The 25302-nt window shown below is 39.6% G+C and overlaps 2 protein-coding genes across 4 annotated transcripts; one reads left to right on the forward strand and one right to left on the reverse strand.

Annotated features, from left to right (window-relative positions):
- The first annotated feature begins 2236 nt into the window (after nucleotides 1-2236).
- On the forward strand, nucleotides 2237-5786 carry LOC117257125 (G-protein coupled receptor 84-like). 2 transcript variants are annotated; one of them, XM_033627049.2, is made up of 2 exons: nucleotides 2237-2373; nucleotides 3276-5786. In XM_033627049.2, exon 2 carries the CDS (start codon nucleotides 3284-3286, stop codon nucleotides 4511-4513), a length of 1230 nt encoding a protein of 409 aa, XP_033482940.1. In that variant the 5' UTR covers nucleotides 2237-2373; nucleotides 3276-3283; the 3' UTR covers nucleotides 4514-5786. The 2 variants fall into 2 exon arrangements, with proteins under 2 accessions (XP_033482940.1, XP_078023893.1); XM_078167767.1 differs by having other exon boundaries at nucleotides 2239-2373; nucleotides 3337-5786.
- A 1772-nt stretch (nucleotides 5787-7558) lies between these two features.
- On the reverse strand, nucleotides 7559-20645 carry stat2 (signal transducer and activator of transcription 2). 2 transcript variants are annotated; one of them, XM_033626939.2, is made up of 24 exons: nucleotides 20428-20645; nucleotides 19995-20126; nucleotides 19731-19875; nucleotides 19136-19231; nucleotides 18523-18615; nucleotides 18354-18432; nucleotides 18129-18208; nucleotides 17876-18027; nucleotides 17016-17174; nucleotides 16831-16920; nucleotides 15303-15362; nucleotides 15177-15197; nucleotides 14968-15061; nucleotides 14650-14697; nucleotides 14422-14505; nucleotides 14174-14272; nucleotides 13929-14064; nucleotides 12834-12886; nucleotides 12048-12133; nucleotides 11814-11950; nucleotides 11514-11702; nucleotides 9835-9889; nucleotides 9572-9663; nucleotides 7559-8368 (listed from the first exon to the last, which is right to left on the reverse strand). In XM_033626939.2, the coding sequence occupies exons 2-24, from the start codon at nucleotides 20123-20125 to the stop codon at nucleotides 8139-8141; spliced, it is 2409 nt and encodes an 802-aa protein (XP_033482830.1). In that variant the 5' UTR covers nucleotide 20126; nucleotides 20428-20645; the 3' UTR covers nucleotides 7559-8138. The 2 variants fall into 2 exon arrangements, with proteins under 2 accessions (XP_033482830.1, XP_033482834.1); XM_033626943.2 differs by lacking the exon at nucleotides 9572-9663.
- Between the last annotated feature and the right edge of the window lie 4657 nt (nucleotides 20646-25302).

Below are 25302 nucleotides of genomic sequence, written 5' to 3' on the forward strand. Positions count from 1 at the left end.
GCAGTTCAATACGCAGTCAGGCGGATCTAGCCCAAAACACAGTTGAGAAATAATGTTCATAAGGGAACCAAACTGCAAAGCATAGCACTGAGGGTAAATAAATGTTTTGTGGATGTCAGCAATTAGGACATGTAAAGTACCTTAGTTAGGTCATTTTTAAAAAATGTGAGGCTTGTATTATTATACACAAAAGTCAAGATGCAAAAATTGAAGTCCACACTTCTGACGTGCACAATCACCAGCAATTTCAGACACCCTGACCCCTGAACGCTCTTCAGATTTATATACTTGTCCTGCATTTGCAGTTTAAGAAACTACAGCAGGCACATTACTGCCACTCGGTGGAGAGAATTGCAGGTTTACTAAATGATACCAGTAGCTGGGGATGTGCACTGATACAACAAACCACACCAAACATACCCTCTAATCTCAGCTTGAATTAACTGATAACACCTACAACTTAAGGTTTTGTTTCCTGCTGTTTTTAACACCCACACAGTAACATGGCTACAGTAACAGCCTGTGTTATATCCTTCTTTTCATTCTTCCTGTTCACTTTAAACATACTGTAACACATCGAGAGGCTCAGAGGAGAATGACATAGAAAAATAACAATGCCCATACGCTCAGGAACACACCTTCCATTGTGAGAGCTGCAAAACAGGAGTCAACTCACAAAGACATAGGGAAATAATTTCTGAGGGATCTCTATATCCGCCTTCGTCCTTTCCGTTACTTAATTACAAATTTTAGAGAAGTTTTAAAGAGACTTTTAATGCTTTCACATTGACCACTTCCCATTCATCATTTAACTACCTGCAAATAACTAGACTTTGGAGATTGTTTGAAAAGGAACTAATGAAGCATGGACCCTCTCGTGCATCCTCCAATCTGCAACACATGACACTGTATCTGACTCAAACAACTGCAACTCAGTCTTCATGTTTTAACGTTAATTTCTGTCATAGTTTATTTCATATGCAAAGCATCAGTGCCAACAAAAACATGCCTACTAGGTTACCCCTGCATTTAGCCACACTTGAACTCTGTTCTTGTGGCCTAAAGCACATGAGTCACTGACAATTTTGGTGCTGCATTTCCAGTATGTTTATATTTTCACTCTTACAGAATGATCTATATTTACCCCTGTGTGACAGAAACAGGAAGTCTATGTGCAGCAGAAAAAGGGTCAAATTCTTAAAGCATGTATTCTCATGTGCTTATCACTGATTCAGCATTGTATAGTTGACTGAGGAAGTAAAGGTCAGTGGTGTACTACACCGATATCAATATTTGCCCTCACTGCCTATGGAAAATACAGCAACTGTGAACAATAATAATTTAAGAGAAATCATGACAGCAAGTAACATACCAAGGTACTTTAGTTTGTTCAGTGTAATTTCAATTAATGTGTATTGTAAGTGTCACAACTCAAATGGTTTCCCTGATGACTATTTAGATTATTTCCCAAATGATCACTGACATAAACCATGTAACAAGCACAGTAATAAAACAACTGAGTGTCTCTGTATTGAATTGTCTATATGGAAATTATTTAAATATATAAAATGGTGAGCAAGGTTTTCTCAACTGCACCATACTGCACAGTAGAACAAAGAGGTTTCAGTGTCTTACAGGAGCAGATTCAACAGCACAGCAGGACAATATACTGCATGATAATAACATGACAACAGCAGTATGAACATTTTTGCATGCAAGCTCTCAGTCCCATACAATGAATGTAGAAACACTGTTAGTAAAAACGTCAGTGATGTTACAGAAGTACTCTGCCTGATACCGGCCTAACACACCTAACCACAATAACCAACATGTTTCGCTCTCATAAATGAGTCACAACCATTGTTTAGTTTTCATATGATGTTCTTGTAGATTCTTTTTCCAATGTAACTCATATATCACTAATTATTTTTGCTCTACATGTACTCCAATTTTGCAATACACATGTTAATCATAGTAATGATCAACACAGCTGATCTCATGAGGAGAAGCCCTGTTCTGTTTGCACAGTCCCTTGTGATAAATGACTTACATCCTCCAGTATGCAGACATAACTTTTGGAATAAAACATATTTCACTAATGTGATCATTTTTTTCCACATTCAAATATTCCATTTGAAAAAAACACAGTACTTTCAGAAATGCACAAGATTTCTCTTCCCTAATTTAGACAAGAAATGGAAAAACCCTACCTCACACTTCATTTGTGTAGAGGGCACTTAAGCAACACAGAGGATGCACATAAAATGTAACACCAGCAGGAAGCCAGACATTTATCGCACCAGATCACTGCAGAGAATGACGCAGCTACACATCAACAATTAGGAAGAGTTGGCAGAAATCTTAAGCTTTAAGGTAAGAGATTCACAAGTGTTTTGTTTTAAAATAAGGGCTTTTATGTGCCTTACAAATTGAAATTCTAATGAAATGATAAATTTATCTTAAATCTATCAGAGGTTCTTTTGATTGTATGTTTTAATGTTAAATACTGGCTTTACTGTTTACATTATTTCATTGAGAGTCAAAATCTATATACAGAATTCACCTCAGTGATGTAAATATAAATGAAGTTAAAAGAGTTCAATTGATTATCAAATCATTTCAAATTTTTTTTAGTAACTGTTCAAACAAGGGAAGTCTTTTGAGATCATACTGTCTACACAACCTGCTTTTATTATGTTCTTTCCTTATTTGCAATTATTTATAATGACTAATATTAAGGAATTATTTGTGCCTGCTAGACAACATATTTCAGACTACTAGAGCCATAGCTGTGCACATATCAAACATACAAGCAGTGTTTGGGATTAACTAGTAACTAAATTATGGAATAAATGAAATTGCAGTCTGTTACAAATACTGAGAAAAAAATGTGTAATTAAATTATAATTGCCAATTAAAATGTTGGTGATTACAAAGAGGTTACATCTATCATCATCTGTTCTTTCCAGTGAAAAGTTAATGAATTAGGCTAATTAATACAACATTTGTGATTGAAATCGCATTTGATTATCCTAAAACTGCAGAAAAGCCCTTAAAAATGTTCCTACACTTAAAACTGCAAACACAGCCCTCTGTTTAGGCCAGGCCTTTTTTCAAAAGAAAGTGTTGAACTACCTAGACCATGTGTGACTTCCCTTTTCATCTGTGGCAATACTGACACCACAAAGAGGGTGGGGAGGACTGGCTCTCTGTCTGAGTTTAACTTTCCGTGAGCACATCACAAAGATGCTAACCGATATTCTGATTCCTGTTAGTTGACAGAATGCTGATGAACCACACAAACCAAACAGACGATGACGTCTTTTCCTGCTACAGTCCTTCAGTCGTCGGCTACCGGTACTTTGCTGTGCTGTGGGGATGTGCTGTCACCATCACTGGTACGACTGGGAACCTGATGACCATTCTAGCCTTCGCCTTAGACCCACGTCTGAGGACTCGCTTCAATGTGCTCATCGTCAACCTGGCTGTGGCTGATCTCCTGTACTGCACCATACTGCAGCCCATATCAGTTGACAACTATCTACACCTGAGATGGCGCAGTGGTCAGCTCTGGTGCAGCATCTTCGGCCTGCTCCTCTTCCTCTCAAACTCTGTCTCCATTATCACCCTGTGTCTGGTAGCAGTGAGCCGATATCTCCTGGTGGCAAAAAGGGCTGTGTTTGACCGTGTCTTCTCCAAGCGTGGTCTAATTTTACTCCTGATCTCAGCGTGGGCACTGGGCCTGGCCAGCTTTGGACCACTCTGGCCTGTTTACACGTTTGTGCCACAGGTGTGCACATGCAGCTTCCACAGGACCAGGGGTCGTCCCTACACCACCATTCTTCTTTTTTTCTACTTTTTTATCGGCCTGGGCTGTGTTGGCGCATTCTACCTTCTTATATACAGACGTGTCCAGATTGCCTCAAAAGCTCTGCTCCGCTACAGGCTCAGCCGCCGATCCTCCAGAAAGAAACCAGCTTCTTCAGCTCAAGGGACAGATGACAGCGGTGTAGAGAGTGGCATGGCAAAGACATGTAGCTGTGAGGTGAGCAGCCAAGCAGATCCAGTCCAAAGTACAGACGAGAGCACCTGTGAAAAATCCTCCAAATCTGCCCAGGGCTCTGCCATGGCTTTAAATTCATCAGCAACCAAGTCTCCCTCTGTTACCACCTCAACGTCACCTTCATCCCCACCTGCTCCAACTACTGCAGCACAGTCCTCCCACTCAGCAACTTCAGGAGAGGATGACGAATTTAAGCGTGTGACACGCATGTGCTTCACTGTTTTCCTGTGTTTCGTGTTCTGCTTCGTCCCCTTCCTGCTGCTCAACATCGCCGACAAACATAACCGCGCCCCACAGGTACTGCACATGTTCTGTGCAAACCTCACCTGGCTCAACAGCTGCATCAATCCCATACTCTATGCTGTCATGAATCGACAGTTTCGACAGGCCTACCATGTGCTGCTCAGCAGGGCTGCTGCACCATTCACCTGCCTCTGGACTTGGCGTTAGCTTGGAGATCCTAAGCTCCTAAACTCCTAGGGCTTAAACCTGTCTGATGTTTCTCCTAATATAAACTCAGTGTGACATTATTGTCACGGAATACAACACAGACACATTTAAGTGTACACTGAGCCAACGTAAAGTTTTAAGTTGCTTTTCTGTATTAGATTTATGTTGCATTACCAACATTCCAGACTGCTCCATTTCCTTCACAACCTTAACCCTGATGTTTGCTTTCACAGTGTGTATGATGCATGTACAAGACTGCATTATGTATTTATATTATGTATATAATAAATCATACTTTGTATACAAATCCACAGTTGCGTACAGAATGTTGAATTAGCCAATACATCATCACCACTTTCTAAATGTCTGTTACATCATTTGAGAAACGATCAGTGTTACAAAATCAGCACAGGACATTCCTGTCTGACACAACATGCCTTATTTCAGTAAATCAGGAACTTATGACTGTGTCTCCCCTCTGTTTCACTACTTACAGTACATGCTGATAGTGCATGACTAATGATAAAAAAGTGTTAAAGTGGGTGGAGTGTACTTGCATATGCATGTTTGAGTTGTGTCAAGGCATTAATTTAATGAGGATGCTGACAAAGGCAAGCAGTATTCATAGACATGTCCACACTCTACTAACAGTCACAAGATTGCAATTTGCCTTACAAGAAGACTGACACAAGAGACCCCCAAGGCTATTGTTGGGAATAGAATGATGTTATGTGTTTTACTATAAGTTGTGTTTCACTATATAAGTTTTAGATGTGTGAACAATGAGAATACTGAGATGATTTCAGCTGATCTGAATGTGTTTGCTTTGCAGAAGTGGAGAAGTACAGGAGAGGAAGAGACATGAAGTCTGAGGAGCACATACCGCAATGCTTAGATAATTAGTTTCATATATGGTAAAAAGAATAGAAAGTGATATACAGATAGTAAGGTACAGCACGTGTAGGGAGTTGTGTTGTTCTCTTGTCTTTCAAAACAGGAACCACGCCCCCATCGCCAGCGGGAAGGAGTCAGATTAACACGGGGCAGGGGCGTGGTGTGGTGAAGGAGGAAGTGGAACTGCCAATGAGAAGAGGACAACGCCTTGCGTGCACAATGACACTCTGTTACGCTCAAATATACTGGGTCAGGGAAAGGACAGGAGGTCAGACTTCGTGAACTGACACACCTTTGTTGTTCGTCAGGGACGTGAAGTTGAGACCCAGAGCTCTGTAATTTTATTCCTTTACTGCTTAATAAACTACATTACCTGAGACCGAATATCTTCTCCTATTGCTTCATTAAAGAACACGCAGGACTGAGCTCACACATAGCACATTGGAGAGTAGGATGAGACTCTTAGTCCATCACTATAATGCTTGTTACACCCTAGACAATTCTTGGTTGGATGAAAAATGGAAAACCAACACTTCTGTTTCTGACCCTCCACAGAAGCCATTGTTGTCAAACACACTGAGACACCTCCCTGGCCCCTGGACCTAAAGCTCAGTCATATTCAACTTTGATCTCGCTATGTGCAACCAACAAGAGTAGAGGTGTTTCTAACCTGAAAGCAATGGCAAAACACACCATCTTAAAATACTCAGACAAACAAACAATGGCCCTTTTTTTTTGCTAGTGCCTGCCACATGTGGGTGACATTAAACTAATTTATCCCCTGCTTCAACACTGTGCTCTGCACCTCACTAGGCTGAGGGCACACTTCATACCTCTGACCATGAGTATGTGGCCTTACAGACCCTACAAGTGCGGCAAAGAATTTTAATTATGGCCTGTGGATGGCACTGTGTTCATTTATTATTCTGTCATTTACTGGTTGGTAAGTGAAAATAAATGATGTGACTTTTGTGGCACTTTGACCCAAGAAGGATCACCAAAACATGCTAGCTCTCAACATTACACCAGATTTTAAGAGGGTCCATGTCATTGGTTCGACAGCCCATTGGTTCGACATCCCATTAGTCCGACTGTCCGCGGTGCTGAACGGCTCGCGGCGGGCGTATGGTGCGCCGCGACCGGCTTGAGGCGGAGCAGGCTCACGGCTTATGAGTTTGTCACTTTCTTTTTCATTTTAACCCACACCATGATCTTTTCCTGACCCTAACCAAGTGTTTTTTTGTGCCTAAACCTAACCAGACCTTAACCACAGGACATCATGATGATTTCAGAACGGACTTCGGAACAATGAGTTTAATATGGTCGGAACAATGGGATGTCGAACCAATGGGCAGCTCCCATTTTAAGAGACACTCTGATAGCAGGCTAGCCTTTTTAAAACCTTAGTTAAAATGAAAAGATAGTTAGCCATTTTCAGTCTTTTGATAAAAGTAGGACTCGTGGAATTGATATTTTGATAGATAAATAAAAACAATGCTGCTCTGGCCACTAGGGATAAACATAAAAACACTGGCATATAAAACTTACTGATATTATCTTAGCTACAGATGCATTTAAGATACTATATCAACGGCTAATAACCAAAGCTAACTGTTAGCTCAATTGACAAGCTAGCAACTTAGCCTAATTTATACGGCCAAATAGGACATAGCAACGTTTAGAGTCGTTTCTAGCCACTTGACAAAAACAAGTTTCGACTACTTACTGACCTTTGAGATGTTGTTCAGTCGATGTTGAGATGTTGTGTTGTGTTGTCTGTCCAACTCCTGACAAAAATATCTTTAGCTTGCTAACTTTAGCACCCTGTGTATCGTCGTCAGCTAGCTACATCATGCTAAGCGGGAGGCTAGCTGTTTACTGACACAGCTGTTCGTTGATAAAGTGTAGAAACATTAAAAAAAAAAAAAAAGTCAAAAAGATAAAACTACTTTAAAAGTTGTACGATAACCTGAAATCTCAGTAGAGCCACATAATTTGGTTTAACTTGGTTTAAGTGTTTTACAATAAAGATTGGTGCTGGAGTTCTGCAGCCTGAAATGGGCTGTAAATCTGCATCACAAAAAAGCTAATAAATAAACTACTTCTCATATTAGTTAATTTATAACATTTCAGTTATCAATAAACAGATCATAAAGTCAGTAATGTCCCTTTTATTGGTAAGAACATTTTATGTTGATTTAAATGGGCAGGTTAATATAAAAACATACAACTTAAACAGAAGAAGTGCCATGTGTCAGTACAATTTATCACAAGCAGAAGGCAGCAACAACCAAGTACCACAAAAGGACTTATAACAGACATTAAACAATAAATTATGTGCAGTGCAGTCTATGCCATGTACTTTTTAATACCTCATTCAAACCTTTCCCACCCTGCCTGGGGCAGTTATGAGTGCAGCTAATTCAATTCTATCTTTGTCTTTCAATCACTGAATCTTTATCTACACTGGTACAACATGATACGGAAATTATAGAGGTTATATTCTCCTGATTTCAAAGTGCATACCTCATTCAAATGATTTCAAAAGCTATTCTTAAATACTGACTACCAGGACTAGCAGAGGTACTGTCAAGTATTTGATCCAAACTATTATGTTCATAGTGGAATTGCTAAGTATGCTTCAGTTTCACGACAGAGGTGTTTCAATGTAAGTGGCTAAAAGTAAAGATGACGATGAATGATAGAGTGGTCTGTTTAAATATACACAGGCTTATTGGAAAATACTTCCACAGGACTGTGGGGGCAGGCAATTAAATCCTGAGAGACTGAAATCAGAGAGGCCCGGCTCATCTTCCAAGATGTCAGAGTCAATGAAGAGGTTGGGGTTGTTGAGAAACATCTGTAAATCGTTCTCTGTGGCTACAACAGAGCCGGACAGCATGGGATCAGGGTGATACATCTCTAGAGGTGACTGCAGGGCATGAGGACTCCCGTCTTGTTCTGCAAGCAGAGAAAGGGAGATGAGAGAGAGATTATTTCTGTTGTCATGGCTGTGTTGTTTATTTCCGGTACTGCTTTTGCAAACAATCGATGAGCTAGGCAACCCCAAAAAAGACAACAGAAAGCTGAGACTGATGCTGTAGGAATGTACAGATTGGCATGCAGTGCTGGTACTTCTCAGCTCAAGTTATTCAACTTTTCAGACATGGTTCATTGGTTTATATTTGATGCTTCCATTTTCTTTTCAGTTTGTTTAACTGGTTTAATAGCTCAATTTAAAGAAGTTACTACATTTTGCAAGCCATAAAGAAATAGTTTAGCATGCATACTTGTCCATTAAATATAAGCAAACAGCTGGTTAGCTTCAGCTTAGCTTAGGTTGAGGTCTGCAAATGGGTAAATAGCTGCCCCGCTTGCCAAATAGTAAAAAAAAAAGAAAACCAACACACCTTAAGCTGACCGAACACAACAACTATTTCTTGGTTTTGAGAAGTTGCAAGGTGACAACAGGAGACTCCAGGAAGTTACTGGTTGTTGCCAAGACACAGCCTGGCACATAAGAGGTGACTGTTGCTTTTTTATTGATTTAATAAAGGAAATATAATTTGGGTACTGGTAGGTGGATTTTGTTACCATTTGAAAAAGTTTTCCAATGGACTGAAATGTAATCACTGAGATGGAATGAAATCGCTACCACAATTACTCGTTGTGATAATAATGATTACAAATAATATTAATTTAACCATATTATTTTTGATTTCATGATTGATCATTATGTATGGTATTATTCAACCTATGACCATGTCTGTTAATAGATTTTAATATTTACACCAAGCAAAGTGTTAAGTATTCAAGCATCAGATGGTAGACTCAAACAGCTATAAAAGATTAAATGATGTGTTAGTAACAGTTCTGCTCCAACCAATCAGCTCCACACCTGTTAGATGTTATGTTCAGTAGAGCAGACTACTGTACATGTGCATGCAATAGAAGCAGCCCACAGCCATGCACAATATAAATCAAAAGTTCAACAATTTCATAGCTGTCGCCTGACATCTATCCAGACATCATCTTCCCCACTGATTTTACGACATCGTGAGGCCAAAACAGAGAGGGCAACACAGAGCTCTGTGACAAAAGGGAGGGCGATTTGTCGGACGAGGTTTGCAGCTGGATGGGACAGCAAGGAGAGCCATGACTCACCAGCTGCCTCTCCACACAGGCCATTCATTGGCTCCAGGCCTTCACCCTGTGCCATGTCAGAAGACATGGGTGACCTAGCCTCCAGTGTGTTCCTACATGACCAATGACAAACAGTCATTACAACCAGTTGCTCATGACATAATAAAGGGCGTGGGTACACTACCTCTTAGATAAAGTAAGTGCATTTTTAGTCTCTAGTTTTTGTTTCTGTATAAATAGCACATTCAGAATATAAAGAACCATTAAGTGAATAATATACTTACTCCTTTGAAACAAACATCAGTTTGGTTTTGATGTACTTGATGTAAGGACTGTCACCTGAAAGAGAATGAGTTTAGATATTAATGTGTCGTATTAATTCCCAACTCTATCAATAAATATAATGTAGTTGTGCCTGTGATTATTGCAAGAAAAACACCATTCAAATGGCATTAAAGCTGGGGTAGACAGTTTTATTTTGGTGTCTCTGGGCAAATCCCATAATAAACTTTAAGCATACTGTAATTCAAGTGGACTGAGGAAAAACTACACTTCTGCAACTAAGCTTGGAGGTGTTTTCATGCTTTAGAAAATCTAGCCTGTGACGAGAGACTTTGGCCAATTACAGGTCCTTTCAGAGAGAGAGTGTTACTATTGGTGGTATTATAAATACAGATGCATGTGCACAACCCCTTGGTTAAAGCCTGATTTATTGGTGGGCAGTCCTGCAGAGAAAGTTGTTACTCCAGCACTGGCAACAACTGCCCACACTGCAAAGCAACCCAAAAAAGGAAGACAGACATATCAAAAGAGAATCTGACAAACAAAATAAACAGGTCTCAATATCAAGAAAGTGTTTCAGAGATGGAGAGAGAATGTTGCTAATAGTTTAGCCTTCTTCTAACTGAAACCAATGGCTCACAGCTGTGACTTCCTGTTTGCATTTAAGGAGCAAACATAAGCTAGAACCTCAGATCACAGTGTGTCCTCTGCCCCACTCCCCGCCACTACAGACCACCTCGCCAGGCGAGGTGAGCAGTCACAGCAACCCGAATCCAGCCAGTGCAAACCCCAGCGGCAGGGGACCGGACAGCCCTGACACCCCGCCAGATCAGCAAACTTTCTGCTGCCATCACAAAAATTAGACCCGGCACTGACGCTGGCCACCAGCCCGCTGCAACACCTGGTGCTAGGGGGTTTGCACTGGACAAATTTGAGCCGCTACAGCTGCCAACCGCAGGTCCATTCCATAGCTGCTGCCTGCTCTCTCCCCAGCAAAGCAGTCCACAGTGGGTGGGGAGAGGAGCGGAGGGACAGTAAGGTGCTATCAAATTCTTGTCTCATTTTTTTGGTCTGATAAAAAGAGAGAGAGCGGGTCAAGGAGGGGCCAGGCTAGTGTACTGCACGCCGCTCTGCAATGAAATAAGATCAAATAAATCAGTGTTTTTCTTTTCTTTTATATTAGACAAGGTAAGGTTTGTTTCAGCTGATATAAGGCACGTCACCAATGACATCTGGTGACGCTTCTGAAGAAGACGGAAGACATTTGTCGAAACATGTCAAGGTAAAACAAACTTTATCTTGTCTGATATAAAAGAAAAGAAAAACACTAATGCAACACTTAGAGAGAATGAACTTCTATGGATCAAATAAATCAATCAAACACTGGGTTACTGTATGAAGCATGTGCATGTGCCAGTGGTCCTCTTTTGGGAGAGGCTTAGGACAGAGAGGGGAGAGCTGCAGGATGAGGGTGTATTCCCAAATTTTGCTGTTTTTTTTTTTGTTTGTTTGTTTGTTTTTTTGTTTGCTTTTGGGTTTTTTTTTGCCTTTTTCAGAGTTCTGCCTACCCCAGCTTTAAGAAAAACAGCAAATGACATGTAGGTTGAGTCTTTTGGCAAATTTGTTTTCCATAAATATTTAAGTGGCAAGCAAGAAGTATAAGCAAACGTGACGCGCTTACTTCCAGTCTTGTCTGAGTAGTACTTCCCAAAAGCCTCGTCTTTAGGGGTGTTGGGATATAGGTAGAGCAGAGGATTTTCTGGGATATTTTCAGCTTCTAAGATCTGGAAATTCCTGATGATTTCACTGAAGGGGATCTGGATAAGGTCAACTTTGGTGAAGGGCTGGACTGTCTTTACGTCAGGCTCACCTACAATAGGCAGAGGATGATTAAAAAAAAGGGAAGCTTGTTAACATTTGTGTGCCATGTAACAATTTCAAAATCTTTTTTCAAAGTCATTATGAAATAAAAATATCTCACCAGTTATGGTGGTTTCCACCCAGGAGAAGGTGATTCCTCCGATGATGCTTTCACTGAAGCGCAACAAGAACGTGCCTCTCTGTTTTTTCTTCAGGAGAGACTTCTCTTTGCCTTTGCTCACAAAACCCATGATGAGACTACAACATAGATAAAAAGTTGTATATAAAATGAGAAACGTCATTTCCCAGGAATAAAGGCATGAGCTAAACTTCCCTGTATTAGACTAAAACATACCCATCCCTCCACAGATCTTCAAGGTATGTTTTCACCATCACCAAGATGCCATCAAACCACACCCAGAAAGTGTCAGGAGGATTTTCCTGTGACAAAAAGGTCATCAATTCACACCTACAGTGTATTCTTAAACAATAAACAAATAAGACAGAGAATGTAGGGCCACACAAGCAGCTCTTTGAGGCTGTAATACTCATTGTAATCTTTACAATGAGCCTAACACAATACGATTTAAGTTATGGTGCACAGCTTGTTTTTGATCCTCATCAGTCATAGTGAATTACATGTAAAAATGGTCCTGGTTGATATATAAGTTGCTGTCTGCAAACATGGTCACAATGACTATGTTAACATGCTGATGTTTAGTAAGGTTTATCATGTTTGTTACCTTAGTTTGTTAGGTAGCCAACATGCACATTAGCACTAAACGCAAATACATGATGGGAATGTCATTAATTTTGCAGGTATTTGCCCATAAACCCAAATAATGAAAATAAAACTGTACTTTTGACTTGGGTTTAAGACAAGAGGAAAAATCAGGGGATCATTACAGTAACAACAATTCATCTCTACAGAATACTTGACAGGAATGTCTGCACCAAAAGTCATGACAATCAATCAAGTAGCTCTCAACTTTTCACTTGCAACAAACCAGACTTCATGGTGACCACAGAGGGAAAAGTCAAGGGTTCACTGAAGTCAAGGTATTTCGAGTCAGGGGGTTGGGGTTAAGGATAATTCCTCCAGCCATGTTGAAAAATAATTTCTGGGAAATAAGATTCTTACCTTGCTAAATTTTGACCAGGTGACTTTGCAGGTGTCGTAGCTCTGCTGCTTTCCTGGTGGAATAGAAATAAATTATGCATTGTAAAACTCTTACCTACTTGCATAATCTACGATTAAAATGCATACAAGCCATGAAGGATGTTGAATTATAGTTTGCAATACGTTACAGTGCACAAGTCCTGCTGGATGTCATCATAATTCCAATCCAACACCATCACTTTTCCACAAGAGACATACAACGGTAGTGGGTATACATTAAACAGCTGTTGTGAGAGTGAAATCACACCTTTGAGCTTTTTAGCTCGACTCTAATGTGTCTTCTTTCACATCTAGTGTTTCCTCTAAATGATACAATCTGAATAAAGGAATTCTTAAGTTTTTGGGAATCCTTTGTTTGATCACGAGAGAGGATGGGACCATTTACTACCTCCCCTAATCATTAAGTGCTATATCGTAGGCAACTGAACTTGCTTGAGTTTCTAGAAGATGTTTCACCTCTCATCCAAGAGGCTTTTTTAGTTCTAACGGACTGGTGTGGAGTCGCAGGCTTTAAACCCTGTGTGGATGTGGATTCTTACAGAGTTGTTAAGGTCACACGTGAGTTGTTGACCCACCCGGCCATCATGTGTTTAGAATTAAGCGACTCTGCACCACAGTGTTAGAACTGAAGAGGCCTCTTGGATGACAGGTGAAATGTCTTCAAGAAACTCAAGCAAGACCAGCTGCCTACGATACAGCACTTAGGATTACCATGACCTGGATGACTGAGAATCTTCACCAATATCTCCCCTAATGGTCAGGGTTGGGTACGGTCTGTGCAGTCAACTTGATTTATGAGAAACTGGACAAATAAAACAAAAAAACAAATAATTCCAAATGGCATCAAAAAAGGGCAAAATTACAATTCAGTTGAAGTTGCACTATGTTTCTAGTATTTGAGGTTTGAGTTATTTTTTTATCCTTAAATGTTAGGCTAAGGCGTTTCCTGATTATTCCGTTTGACTCACAGATAAATACATTTAGTCCTATTATGTATAGACTTTAAAAAAAAAGCAGAGACAAGCAACTGAAGCGAAACACAGAAGCAGCATTTACCAAAGAGTCTGAGTGCAATCATTTCCAGCTGAGCCTCATTCAGACCACGTTTAGTGGCAGAGAGAAACTGCCAGCTCAACATCTCTCCAAATTGCGGCCAAGGGGCTGCAGGAGTGTTGGCAAAGAACATGACGTCCTGGAGAAACAGATGCACATACACACAAAATTAGTTTCTAATATCTTCTGATAAAACAGCGTAATTGCAAAATGCTCCACGTTGTGTGTCAGTCATGGGGATCTGTCACCTTGGTGTCCAGACTGAGCATATTGAACCAGAGGACAGATGCGCAGGCGCTCTGCTGCTGGCTGGAGTTGGAAATGATGACCACTGGGATGGAGGAGGCCTAGGTTGGGTGCCAGGGACAAACAACTGTTATTTAGGTCATATTTTCATAATCAAGACAATAAGAACAATCATATAAAGCTTAATTTTTATACAGAGCACATGCAGGTTAATGACATTTTCGTAAAGCCAGCTAAGAAATAATTCTACCTGCAACTCAACTGACACGCCTTTCAGCTCAAACACAGTGTTGAAGTAGATGATGTGCAGCTCCTCTGTGACACTGAAAGAAATCTGTTAACCCCACAACACACACACACACACACACACACACACACACAGATCATTATTTTGTTGCTCACATCTTCTTGAATTATGACGTACTGAATTAAATTGTGGGTAAAGATTATATCTTCAGGATTGCCAAAGTCGACTCACATCACTGACTCCTTTGCCACCACCTCCAGACTTCTGCTCCCTCAGAGTCTGCACACAAAACAACACAAAATAAGTCAAGCAACAACATTACCACCTGAAATTAAAGACTGACTATTGCTATTTGAATTTCTCGTCTTTTAATCGCCTCAGTTGAGCTGCTGGAGACTGCTTTATCGTTGTACTTGTCAACGAAGTATGTGACAGGATTTAACCTTCAGATGTTGCAGTTGTGCTGATGGCTTTATATCTTATTGTTGAGAAGGGTTTCCACATTTGTCATGTCATTTTTTTTTCTCTTTTTAAGTCATTATCACTCACAAGATGTCTGAAGTCGGCCACCATGCCTCCACTCTGGCTCTCTGCCATGTTTAAGGCCTTTGTGTTGGTCCCCAGGATATTAAAACGTCGGTATCTACAAACATACCAGGTTTAATAAAAACAAAGTCACATCATGGCAAAAGGTATAAAAGTTATGCTATAATTACTACTTCATGTGAAAGCTTAAGTTCTATAAATCAACTACTCACCCTTTGATCTGAGGAGCCTCCCTAATTTCAAGGGGGAGGAAAAACAGACCACAAAACATTATCATTTATTGTCTGAAGTCAAGAAGGCTACCAGTTTGCAGTGAGTGTAGTAAAAGTAACTCTTACCTGTCCATGGAAACATTCACTTTCATGGAGTGGTTCAGCTCAGGGAACTTCACAAGAAGCCTGAAAATACCAAGTTGAGTGTGAGATTTTAGAACTTTGAAAATATGAGACTGTTTTCTACTGACATGTTTTAAATCATAACAGTTTAATGACTTAAATTACACTGCATGAGTTGTGTGAGAGCTTGTAAATGGATGTTTTGCTTTTGTTTAACACCATCCCTGTTTACTTTAATTCATGAGGAATGTTTGGATTCTCAGTTAATTATGGAAGCATGTGAGAAAAAGTTTTCCTCATGAATTCAAGGTAACACACGGTGAGTAACTGTAATACAAATGTTTTTTTTGCTGGTTGAAATATTCCTTTAAGTTAGGGTGCAAAGTCCACACTAAACAATACATTAAAACTAGTTAGTTTGATCGGAAAGCTGTGTCGATGTTTGGTTCCACCACGGAGACGTCAACTTCTTAGCAACTGTGATGTAAAGACCACACTAACCATTACATTTTCATTTCCACATGGCCAATCAGGGAAAAGCCCTACTCTCTCCAACAGCTATAAATATCTGACATTAATCACCAAAGAACAACAAAAAGGTACGTAAATGACAACAAAACATTATGATCAGTTATTAACTGTACAACCTTAACCTACAGCTAATGCAGAACAACAACAGTGACATCGAGTGGTGAAACTGTCAATTACAGTCTTTTAATCGAGCAGGTGAAATTGTAAAGTTATAACACGTAAATAATGATAGCCTGCACTGAAAAACTGTTATTAATCAGTAGTTGTTTATTAGAAAGTTATCTACCCTGATATATTTGCTTGCCAATGCCACATAGTATATATTCATATGCAATTGCCCACTTACTTATAAGTATTATCTTATGTGTGTGCCCTTGATTCTGCATGTTTACAGACAAACCCACTCAATTTTAAGCATTTCTTTTTTAAGAATAAAAGGCACACATTGCCTACTTTTCATCCTCCAAGTTATTCCACCTTTCAAAACAATGCACCATGACAACCGCGGTTTTACTGAGGACTTTACACCTACCAAAGGGTTAGGTGTAAGACATCAGTTGTAACTTCTGCCTACGTTTCAACTATTTCAGCTGGTGCAACCCTTAAAATGTTAGTAGCACTTAAACTCTGACATAAGTTTGAAAGTAATTTCTAACTAGGCTACATCTGAAATTATGCAATGCTGGTTCAACCTATCAATGTCCTCCTTATTATCCTCAGATAAGTTCAGAACTGCTGTAATGTTTATGTGGTGAACTACAATCCTCTACAGCCCAAAATAAATGAGTTCAGGTGGGTTAAGCTTAACAACAACCTTGTGTTTTGGTCTGTTTGTGTCAGTGATCCAACATGCTATCACTCTAATGCTGATGACCACATCAAAATGATCAGTGTGTAACCAGAAAAGTCTGTACATATAGATTATGTCACAAACATGTACTAAAACTGAATTCAGATAAATACACAGCATTGCGGTGATTGTCTTGACTGGCACACTGACCTGGTCTTGACAGAGAACTGTACGTTTGTGCGGAGCACCAGTGGTCCTTTCCCCTGAGGCATGGCTGGCTGAGACTCAACCACAAAGGAACTTCAAGAAAAGGTAAAACAAAAATGTCAGGAAATTTTACAAGGAAACCATGAGAGAGCAAGGGGGTGTAAGACAGTGTGTCCAGGAAGACAGACCTCTTGAGTAAGTCTTTTAGAAGAGTATCTGCTCTCTTCTGCAGCACAGGTTTTTGGGCCTTCACAGGGTCGTTGTCATAGGACACTTTTCCTACCAGCTCGTCCAGCTTACCAAGAAACTCTCGCACCTGGAACAGACACTCTGCCACACAGGTGAACCTGCAGAACAAGAGCAAAAGAGCAAACATGATTATGTTCACACAAGTCTTATAAAAGGGGAAAAATTTCAACCTTGCGGGTGTTTGCCTTTGCCAATGAGTCAAGTTGCAGTTTATATCCGTGTCTTTGCAGACCCATGTGTTACCATTACAGTAAACATGAATGCTTCAAATATGGAGCTTGTTGCAAAGAAGCTACAAATTCTAAAAAGTCGATGTTTCACACACATCTCTCCCCTGGCAGCACAGATCTATACAATCAGCACGATTTGAAGGTGGGCATCCAAGACTAGAGTCAACAATTCAGTATCTGATTGAATGTCTCGCCTTTTGTTCCTGAGTGGTGGCCAGAAAAGTGTTTTTGCACAACACTTCACAGTGAAGCTGACCTTCAACTTTTTGGATATAAAATGTAAGTGGAAATTTGGACTAAATTTGAGGGAATTCTCTCAAGATGTTCCTGTCCTGAGATAACATTAAAATAACAACAGAAAAAAAACAAACAGAAAAATCCAACAAAAAAAGACCATGGATGTGAGACAGTAATAGTGGTGGTGATTCCGGGAAAGTCTCAAATTCCAGCTATAAAACAGCAGTCTGTTCTCCAGCCTCGCACTTAATTTCCAGAGGGATTATTGATCTAACTTTTACAGTAAATGCCAAAGATTAAAACTAATGCAGAGCAACTGGACATGAACATACCACTTCTCCAGTTGATCCAGACAAACATTGTCTGGAGCACCAATGCAGGATTTCTGCTGCCTCCTCTGCCACTCCACCAGCTCCTTATTCACCAGCGTGTTGATCAGGTCATCAGTTCTGTCCAGGAGCTTACTGAGGTCTGTCAGTGTGCTCTAAGAAGAGGATTGTATGAGACAAAAATAAATAAATAATTAGGAAAATAATCTGACTCAGGAGATGAGGGTCTTACTTCAGAATACTGATAGCTTCATACCTTTCTACATTCATTCAGTCTGTTGACAAGTAGCTGAAGGACTTTCATCTGTTCTTTCTTCACAGCTTCATCCACCACAGCTGCATAAAAGTTTCCACAGTGGGGTCACAGTTTCCATATAAGACAGATCAAACACAAAGGAGAACATTTAGCTGTGATTCAGGCCATTTATTACTCATCCTGTCACAACAGGCAAATATGACCAGATATTTTTAATTTGCTTGCCTTCCATCTTGTGGGTTTGGTATTTAAAGTCAAACTCATCTTGCTGTTCCTCCAGACATAGCATTGTATGTTCCATGCACTGTAGTCAAGAGAAAAAATAATGGATGAACTGCAACATCTTTCATCTATGAGGCACGACATAATATCATAAAGCAAAATTAATCTGCACCTGCACTTCATTCCTGAGGCCAGCCATTTTACGTTCAAGGTCCTGCTGGCTGCTTGTCTCCATGGCTTCCTGCTCTACATGCAAAAACTGGACCTGAGATAAAGCAAATGAGAGGGAGGAGCAGGTTTAGAGATTAAGAGTCATTCACGTGATGCTGTTGTTGCAGTGCCAAGAATAAGTGAGAGTCAAATTGGCTGCTGCTTTCTAGCCCACACGCTGAGTCTGGTAGTTTGTCTTCAGTACATGTGGAGCTTTCTAAATAACTGCAAATACATTTTTCAGAAGAGTTTAAACCCGCAAAACATATAATGGAAATTCACAATGTACACCTTGAACATATCCTTTGTAAACTTGGCTTTAAATATTTAAGAGTTTTGATTTGAGTCAGAATACTGCAGACAAGCAGCACATGCACTTTTGGGGGATGACCATTGAGTCATATGAGTCATACAAAAAAAAAAAAAAAAAAAAATACCCAGTGACAACTTCCATTTTCAAGAGCAGTATGTGTGTAACTATTTATATACCCAAGCTGTTTTCATGAAATGTTTTATGTGCAGCAGGGTGTTTCCTTTCCATTACGTGCGATAAGTTTATGAAATGTTGCCCCAACCTGTTCAGCCAGATCGGCACTCTGCAGGATTTCCCTCTCTTTCTCTAAAAACCACAGGACTGTGTTTGCCAAGGCACATGGTTCCTCCAGGTAGCTCTGTCAGTGGGGAGAGATCAGATGGAAAACCGAGTCAGAGTTAAATACTTAAAATTATTATCACAGATAGGACAACAGGAGCCAAAAAAAAATGTTGACTTGAAGAAAGACACAAAATGTCTTTTCTGATTATTTACACCCTGATGAAGACTCTAGTCGAAACACGGTGGTTTATCCATGTATGAATAAAGAATTTTTAACTACAGTCAGAGTGCCTCAGATGCGTTTTTGGATTGTCTGCCTGTACCATGGACCTACACTGAGTGAGCTGGCCAGTCGTTGAATGCTGACTGTACTTACAATAAGGAATAGGATGAAACTCAAAATCTTTTCCTTGACTCAAGCAACATGCAAACATGCATTCACCAACCACACTAATAAGTGTGAAGTCTGATGGGAACTATTGTGGTCTTCATATTTACTGTAAATATTTCCTGTTTAAAATAAAAATGTCACCCAATGGTGCTTTTATTTTTCCACATATCCCCTCCGCACAAACCTGAAAGTTCTGTTTATAGCGCCTGATGTTGTGCTGCAGTAAGAATGACTCCTCCTGGACAAAGCGGCTGTGTTGGATATCCAGATTTTCCAGCAGGACCTGGAACAACACCTTAGCGAAGTCATAGTCCCGTGCTGCTCGTTGCCTGAAGGACACAAACCAAGTCTCAGCTTGTAGAGTATTTCACAAACAGGGTAATTAACTCCAATATTTGAATGATATTGTGTGGGTTAAATGATATCAGGTATAAAACAGATGCCATACCACTCCTGCTTCTCTATCCAGGCTGCCAGGTAATGCCTTACATCCATGGGCAGAGCATCCCTGTCATAGAGCTCGTGTAGCTGCTGTGTGTAGGCAGCAGGAAGCTGCCTCAGTCTCTCCCACTGAGCCATCCTGAGGTCGATCAGGGAAACACCAGCATGCACACAAACAGCAAACCACATTAAATGCCTGTCACAGCGCCATTACATTTAAATATGACGTGTTCATGAGTGTCTGTAATCAACAGTTCAAGAAGCAAAGTGCAGACTCTACAAAAGAAATGACCTGTGACTGCTGACTACATGTTATTGTATGACATGTAATAACTGTACATTGTGTCTTTTTAATAAGCCGTTAAAAGTTGAATTGGTTGTCTTGGACGAGTCAAACGCGCAGACAGGCCCGACACATTAGTAACAACACATTTACTCACCTTACTTTCCGCTGTCAGTCCGACTCTTTAATGTCTTAGTAACGTTAACTAGCTAACAGTAATTTAAACCAGGCGCATAGCTAACATTAGCTCTTGTATTTCGCGTTACTAGCCAGCTGTGGCTGCTACTGGACGTTGGTAACACAAAACAACTTCGACAAGTATGCAGGCGTGTGAATGTTATTTCCTTCCTCTGTTTTTACTGAGTTATCTGTTTCATTGGATCTCTGCTCATCCCTCCCAAATGGTTCTTCCAGTGCCAACCGCAGGCGCCATTTTGGCTCAAACAAAACTGCCATTAAAGCACTGAATAGCCGAAATGTCCGACACAGGCCACACAGTTTCTTCGACAGAGCAGAGTCAACAGCTCATTGGTCGAGCCGGACAGAGGACAGCTGACACAGTTGGTGCAGCATCATGTCAGTCTGCAGTGAAGGGGAGGGGAGGACAAAATAGAAACTTACGGCCCTGTCTGAAAATTTCCCGAGAAATGATGGTGTGAAAGTGTTGAGGCGAGCACGTGACGTGACGCACTGCTTCCGAATAAGTGAAAAACCAAACAGGTGGTGAATCACTGATGGTCTGTTCAGAGTGAAACACTACTGTGTAGTAACATACATATCAATGAATCATATTCTATATTAAGGTTAATATTTGTATTCACAATTCAAAATAAAGGGGAAATAAAGTATATATATATATATATATATATATATATATATATATATTATAAATATTTTTTCTTTTTTTCTTCTATTCCTGGTTTTGGTTATTTGTAAATTGTTTTTTATTTATTTTTTATTCCTTGGTATTTTTTTATCTGTAGTATTACTTCTTTGTAATTTAATCCCCTACACTTTTTTCCCCCAATTCCCCCTGTCTTTAATGTCCAGTGTTAGGCAGGATGCTTTTACAAGCCCTCTTTTTTCCCATCCCATCTGTGCATTTTCTTGAATTACTGTATTTTTATTTTTATTTTATCATATGCACAAATAAAAAAACTTTTTTATTTTTAGTGTATATAGGCTACTCATTATTATTTGCCTCCACTGATACCTTATTTTTAATTAATTTATTTAGAGATATGTGTACAAATATTAACATTTTGTGAAACATGTTATTTCTTATTACTATTTTAATTTAATTTAATTTAATTTAAGTCATTTCATTTCATTTCATTCAATTCAATTTATTTTATTTTATTTTTATTATTATTATTATTATTATTATTATTATTATTATTATTTTATTAACTTCTTACTGACACCTTTTTTTGTTTTCAAGTAAAAAGTACCCTAGGGGTGTTTTTTTTTCTACCCTGCTTATACAACTGTCCATTTTTGGATATCACCACTATAACAGAAGCATTTAGTTCACCCATTCCTGCAGTTCCCACTCTCACCAGTAGATGTCATACTCGCCACATCGTTACAAAAATAAGTTGTGCTGATGATTTATTGGAGAATAATTAAATTCAGCCATGCAGGAACTTGTCATCATATTGGAATGTAGAGGGGGTTGTAAAGATTCTGGCGTCCTCATTCTACACCCTCCTCGAAATCTATGGACGAGCCATGAATTATGTACAGTTTGCAAACCACAGCAATTCACATTTACTGAGCCTCACCATGCAAAAATATTTTCTGTAAATTTGGTCCCTTGAGCTAATGGGAGTTTTAGGATATTGACTACAAAATATAATAATTCGACCAAGTGGATGTTAGCTCCTTGTCAGGTTGTTAAAACCTTCACATTCTCGAAAATAATGCAGAAGATGTGACCTCAGAGTCCGACATGGCACCTACAAATTACCATTTGTTTTACTGTTTAGCACACCTGCTCAGCAGTGTCACAACCTGTCTTTGATAACATCATAACTAAACATTGTTTTACCTGTGTGGTGGACAGATGGGGACAAATAAAGAGGTTTAGAACTGAGGTTATCTTCCTCCTGGACAAACAGACATGTTATCTAACATTATTAAATAGATATTAAACTAGTGCAGCTCCTTTAATCAGATCATATCCTTTTCCATTAGGCTACCAGGAAGCAGGCTGTGTGTGTCCTGTGCTGGCCTTATCTGATGAAACAGCACCCAGTTTGCTCCTTATCTCTTTCCACTACATTTAGATAGCTGATGGGATATATTATACTGTAGGCTATATCATGGGTAACTCTGGGTTCATCAAGCTCACCAGTGTACTGAAAAATGAAGACCTGTAGAGTTAGATTGAGAAGTGCATATTTAGCTGTTTGGTAAATATGTGTAAAGAGAGCAAAGTTCACAGGACAGCGCTCAGAAGCAGAGAGATCATTCACATCTGTTTATGATCATCACCTTATTAACTAACATGATAACATAAGGAATATAGTAGGCCATCCATTCATATGAGATAATCTTGTTCAGGGTGCTGCTCCCTGTACAAATTGGGCAAGAAGAAGGCAACACTCTGGACTCTGGTCCGTCGCAGGGCCAACACCCACCCACACACACACACACACACACACACTCACACACACAGAAAGAGAGAGACTAACACACTGAGTTACTTAACTTGCCTGTCTTTGGACTGTGACAGGAAAAACCACACAGAAACAGAGTTGTCAGCCAGCTATGATCAAATAGGTCTCAAATAGTCATTCACATACAGCAGAAACTTTTCACCGCAGACAATGGGTATGTTCACATTCACATTCACATTAAATTCCACTTATATCCCAAATTGCCAGATATCAGACAGAACTGTCAGCTTGTTACACTCCAGAATCAGCCAAAGAAAAGCCCTTCAATAAAATGTCAGCATTGTACATTTCTGCAAACCACAGATATGTTACATTTGTACATTTCACACTTATCAACGTTTCTTAAGTGACATAGTCCAGATTACATGTATACAAGCTGAGTTTCTCATTAGAAGGATGGCGGATGGCAGATGGCGTGATACCTAGGAGAGACAGCTGCCAAGAAGCAGACCACTGTTTGAGACCCACAAACAACAAAAACAAGTATTTTCAAAGAAACAGCAGGACCTTTCCAGCTGTGTTTGTGGCAACTAAACCAGGTAATTTTTAACCTCACTTTGGGACATTTCCAGCAGTGTTTGGTAACAAAACCAGACATTTTTTTATCTTGACTTCAGAACATTTTCAGCTGTGTTTATGGTGACAAAACTGGGTATTTTTAGATGATTTGTTGGGACATTTACAGCCATGTTTGTAGCAACAAAATCAGGTATTTTTTTAATAAGATATTGGTACATTTTCATTTTTGTTTGTAGTGACAAAACCAGGTATTTTTTAATAAGATATCAGTACATTTTCATTTATGTTTGTGGTGAAAAAACTGCATATTTTTAATAAGATGTCTGGACCTTTCCAACCATATTTGTGGTTACAAAACTGGATATTTTTTAACGAGATATTGAGACGTTTCCAGCCGTGTTTGCAACGACAAAGCCCGGTATTATAAGCTAAAGCATGATCTTTTCATGTTTCAACATATCCACTACAAATAGAATTAGCAAACTTATCATACAAAATGTACAATTACAGCATATCTATTGTTTGCAGTAACGCACAATGCCAACATTTACTCTGGTGATTGTGTTGTAAAACTTGAATAATGATTATTATATAATTATATAATAATTTTGTGACAGTCTAAAAGTAATAGAGCAGGGGTGTCAAACACATTGTAGTTCAGAGGCCACATAGAGCCCAGTTTGATCTCAAGTGGGCCCGACCACTAATACCACTGCATGATAACCTACAAATATCAACCCCTTTAAATTCTGAAATGTGCAGATTCAATTATACGTCTTAGTTTTCCACATTCAGTCAGTCTACTACTCACTGTCATTACATGTGACATTTTTTTCATAATTTAAAAGTGGAAGCTATTAAAGAAGCAGGTTAAGTCATCCCCTGCCTTACAATCTGAAGTTTTGTCAGTGCCTCAGCAGCAGCGTTCCACTAATGAATTTTTAGTACTGAACACACAGGCAGTCAAAGGGAAAGCCAACACCATGATACACGACCCCTCACACCCATTCCACAGTTCATTTCAACTCCTCCCATCTGGCCGCCGTTACAAGGTATCATTAGCAAGAACAAACATAGTAAAGAATTCATTCATTCCAACTGCAATCAACATTATCAATAAATCGTAAGGGTTTGACTCACCTATGGCAAGTGTTCTTAGTTTTCTGTGTGCTACTTTAAACTACACTGTTATGTCTTTGATGTCTTTTTATCTGTTTTTTAACCTGTGTCTTATTTATTATGTGAGCCATGTCAAAGACGAATTTCCACTGCTTTGCAATGGACAATAAAGTTTTTTTGATTCTGATTCTGATTCTTAAGCTGCTGGTTGACAATATTTTGCATAATGTTCAATATCTTTATCTTTGTCTTATCTGCTCACTGTTGAAATTTCTCCTTAAACCTCCCAGCCTTCACATGTTCATCAAGATTAGAAGTGCAAAGTCATCTAGAGGGCCAGATTGGACCCTTTGGTGGGCCAGGTCTGGCCCGCAGGCCGTATGTTTGACACCCCTGTAAAAGAGCATAACCCACAGTTATTCCTGTGGTTCACCTTTAATTATTTGCCCTTTGTAGCACATAAAATGTTCGGAGATACTCTTGACCATGAGCTCTTATCATGAAGAAGTGTTCCTGACTGATGTGTTGTTTTGCATATAAGGAAACACTGTGTGTGGTGCTGTTTGGAGAGGAGGTTGAGGAGCAGGGGCGCAGAGGCAGATATTGTTTTTACATTCACTTATGTCTGCAGGAGGCCATTTTACTTTCTATCTACAGCACATTGTGTAAAATCAGTTTGCAGGCATGGGGCAAATTTGCTTTGAAAGGTCAGA

The sequence above is a fragment of the Epinephelus lanceolatus genome, chromosome 1 (assembly GCF_041903045.1).
Source record: "Epinephelus lanceolatus isolate andai-2023 chromosome 1, ASM4190304v1, whole genome shotgun sequence".
In the NCBI taxonomy this organism is placed as follows: domain Eukaryota; kingdom Metazoa; phylum Chordata; class Actinopteri; order Perciformes; family Serranidae; genus Epinephelus; species Epinephelus lanceolatus.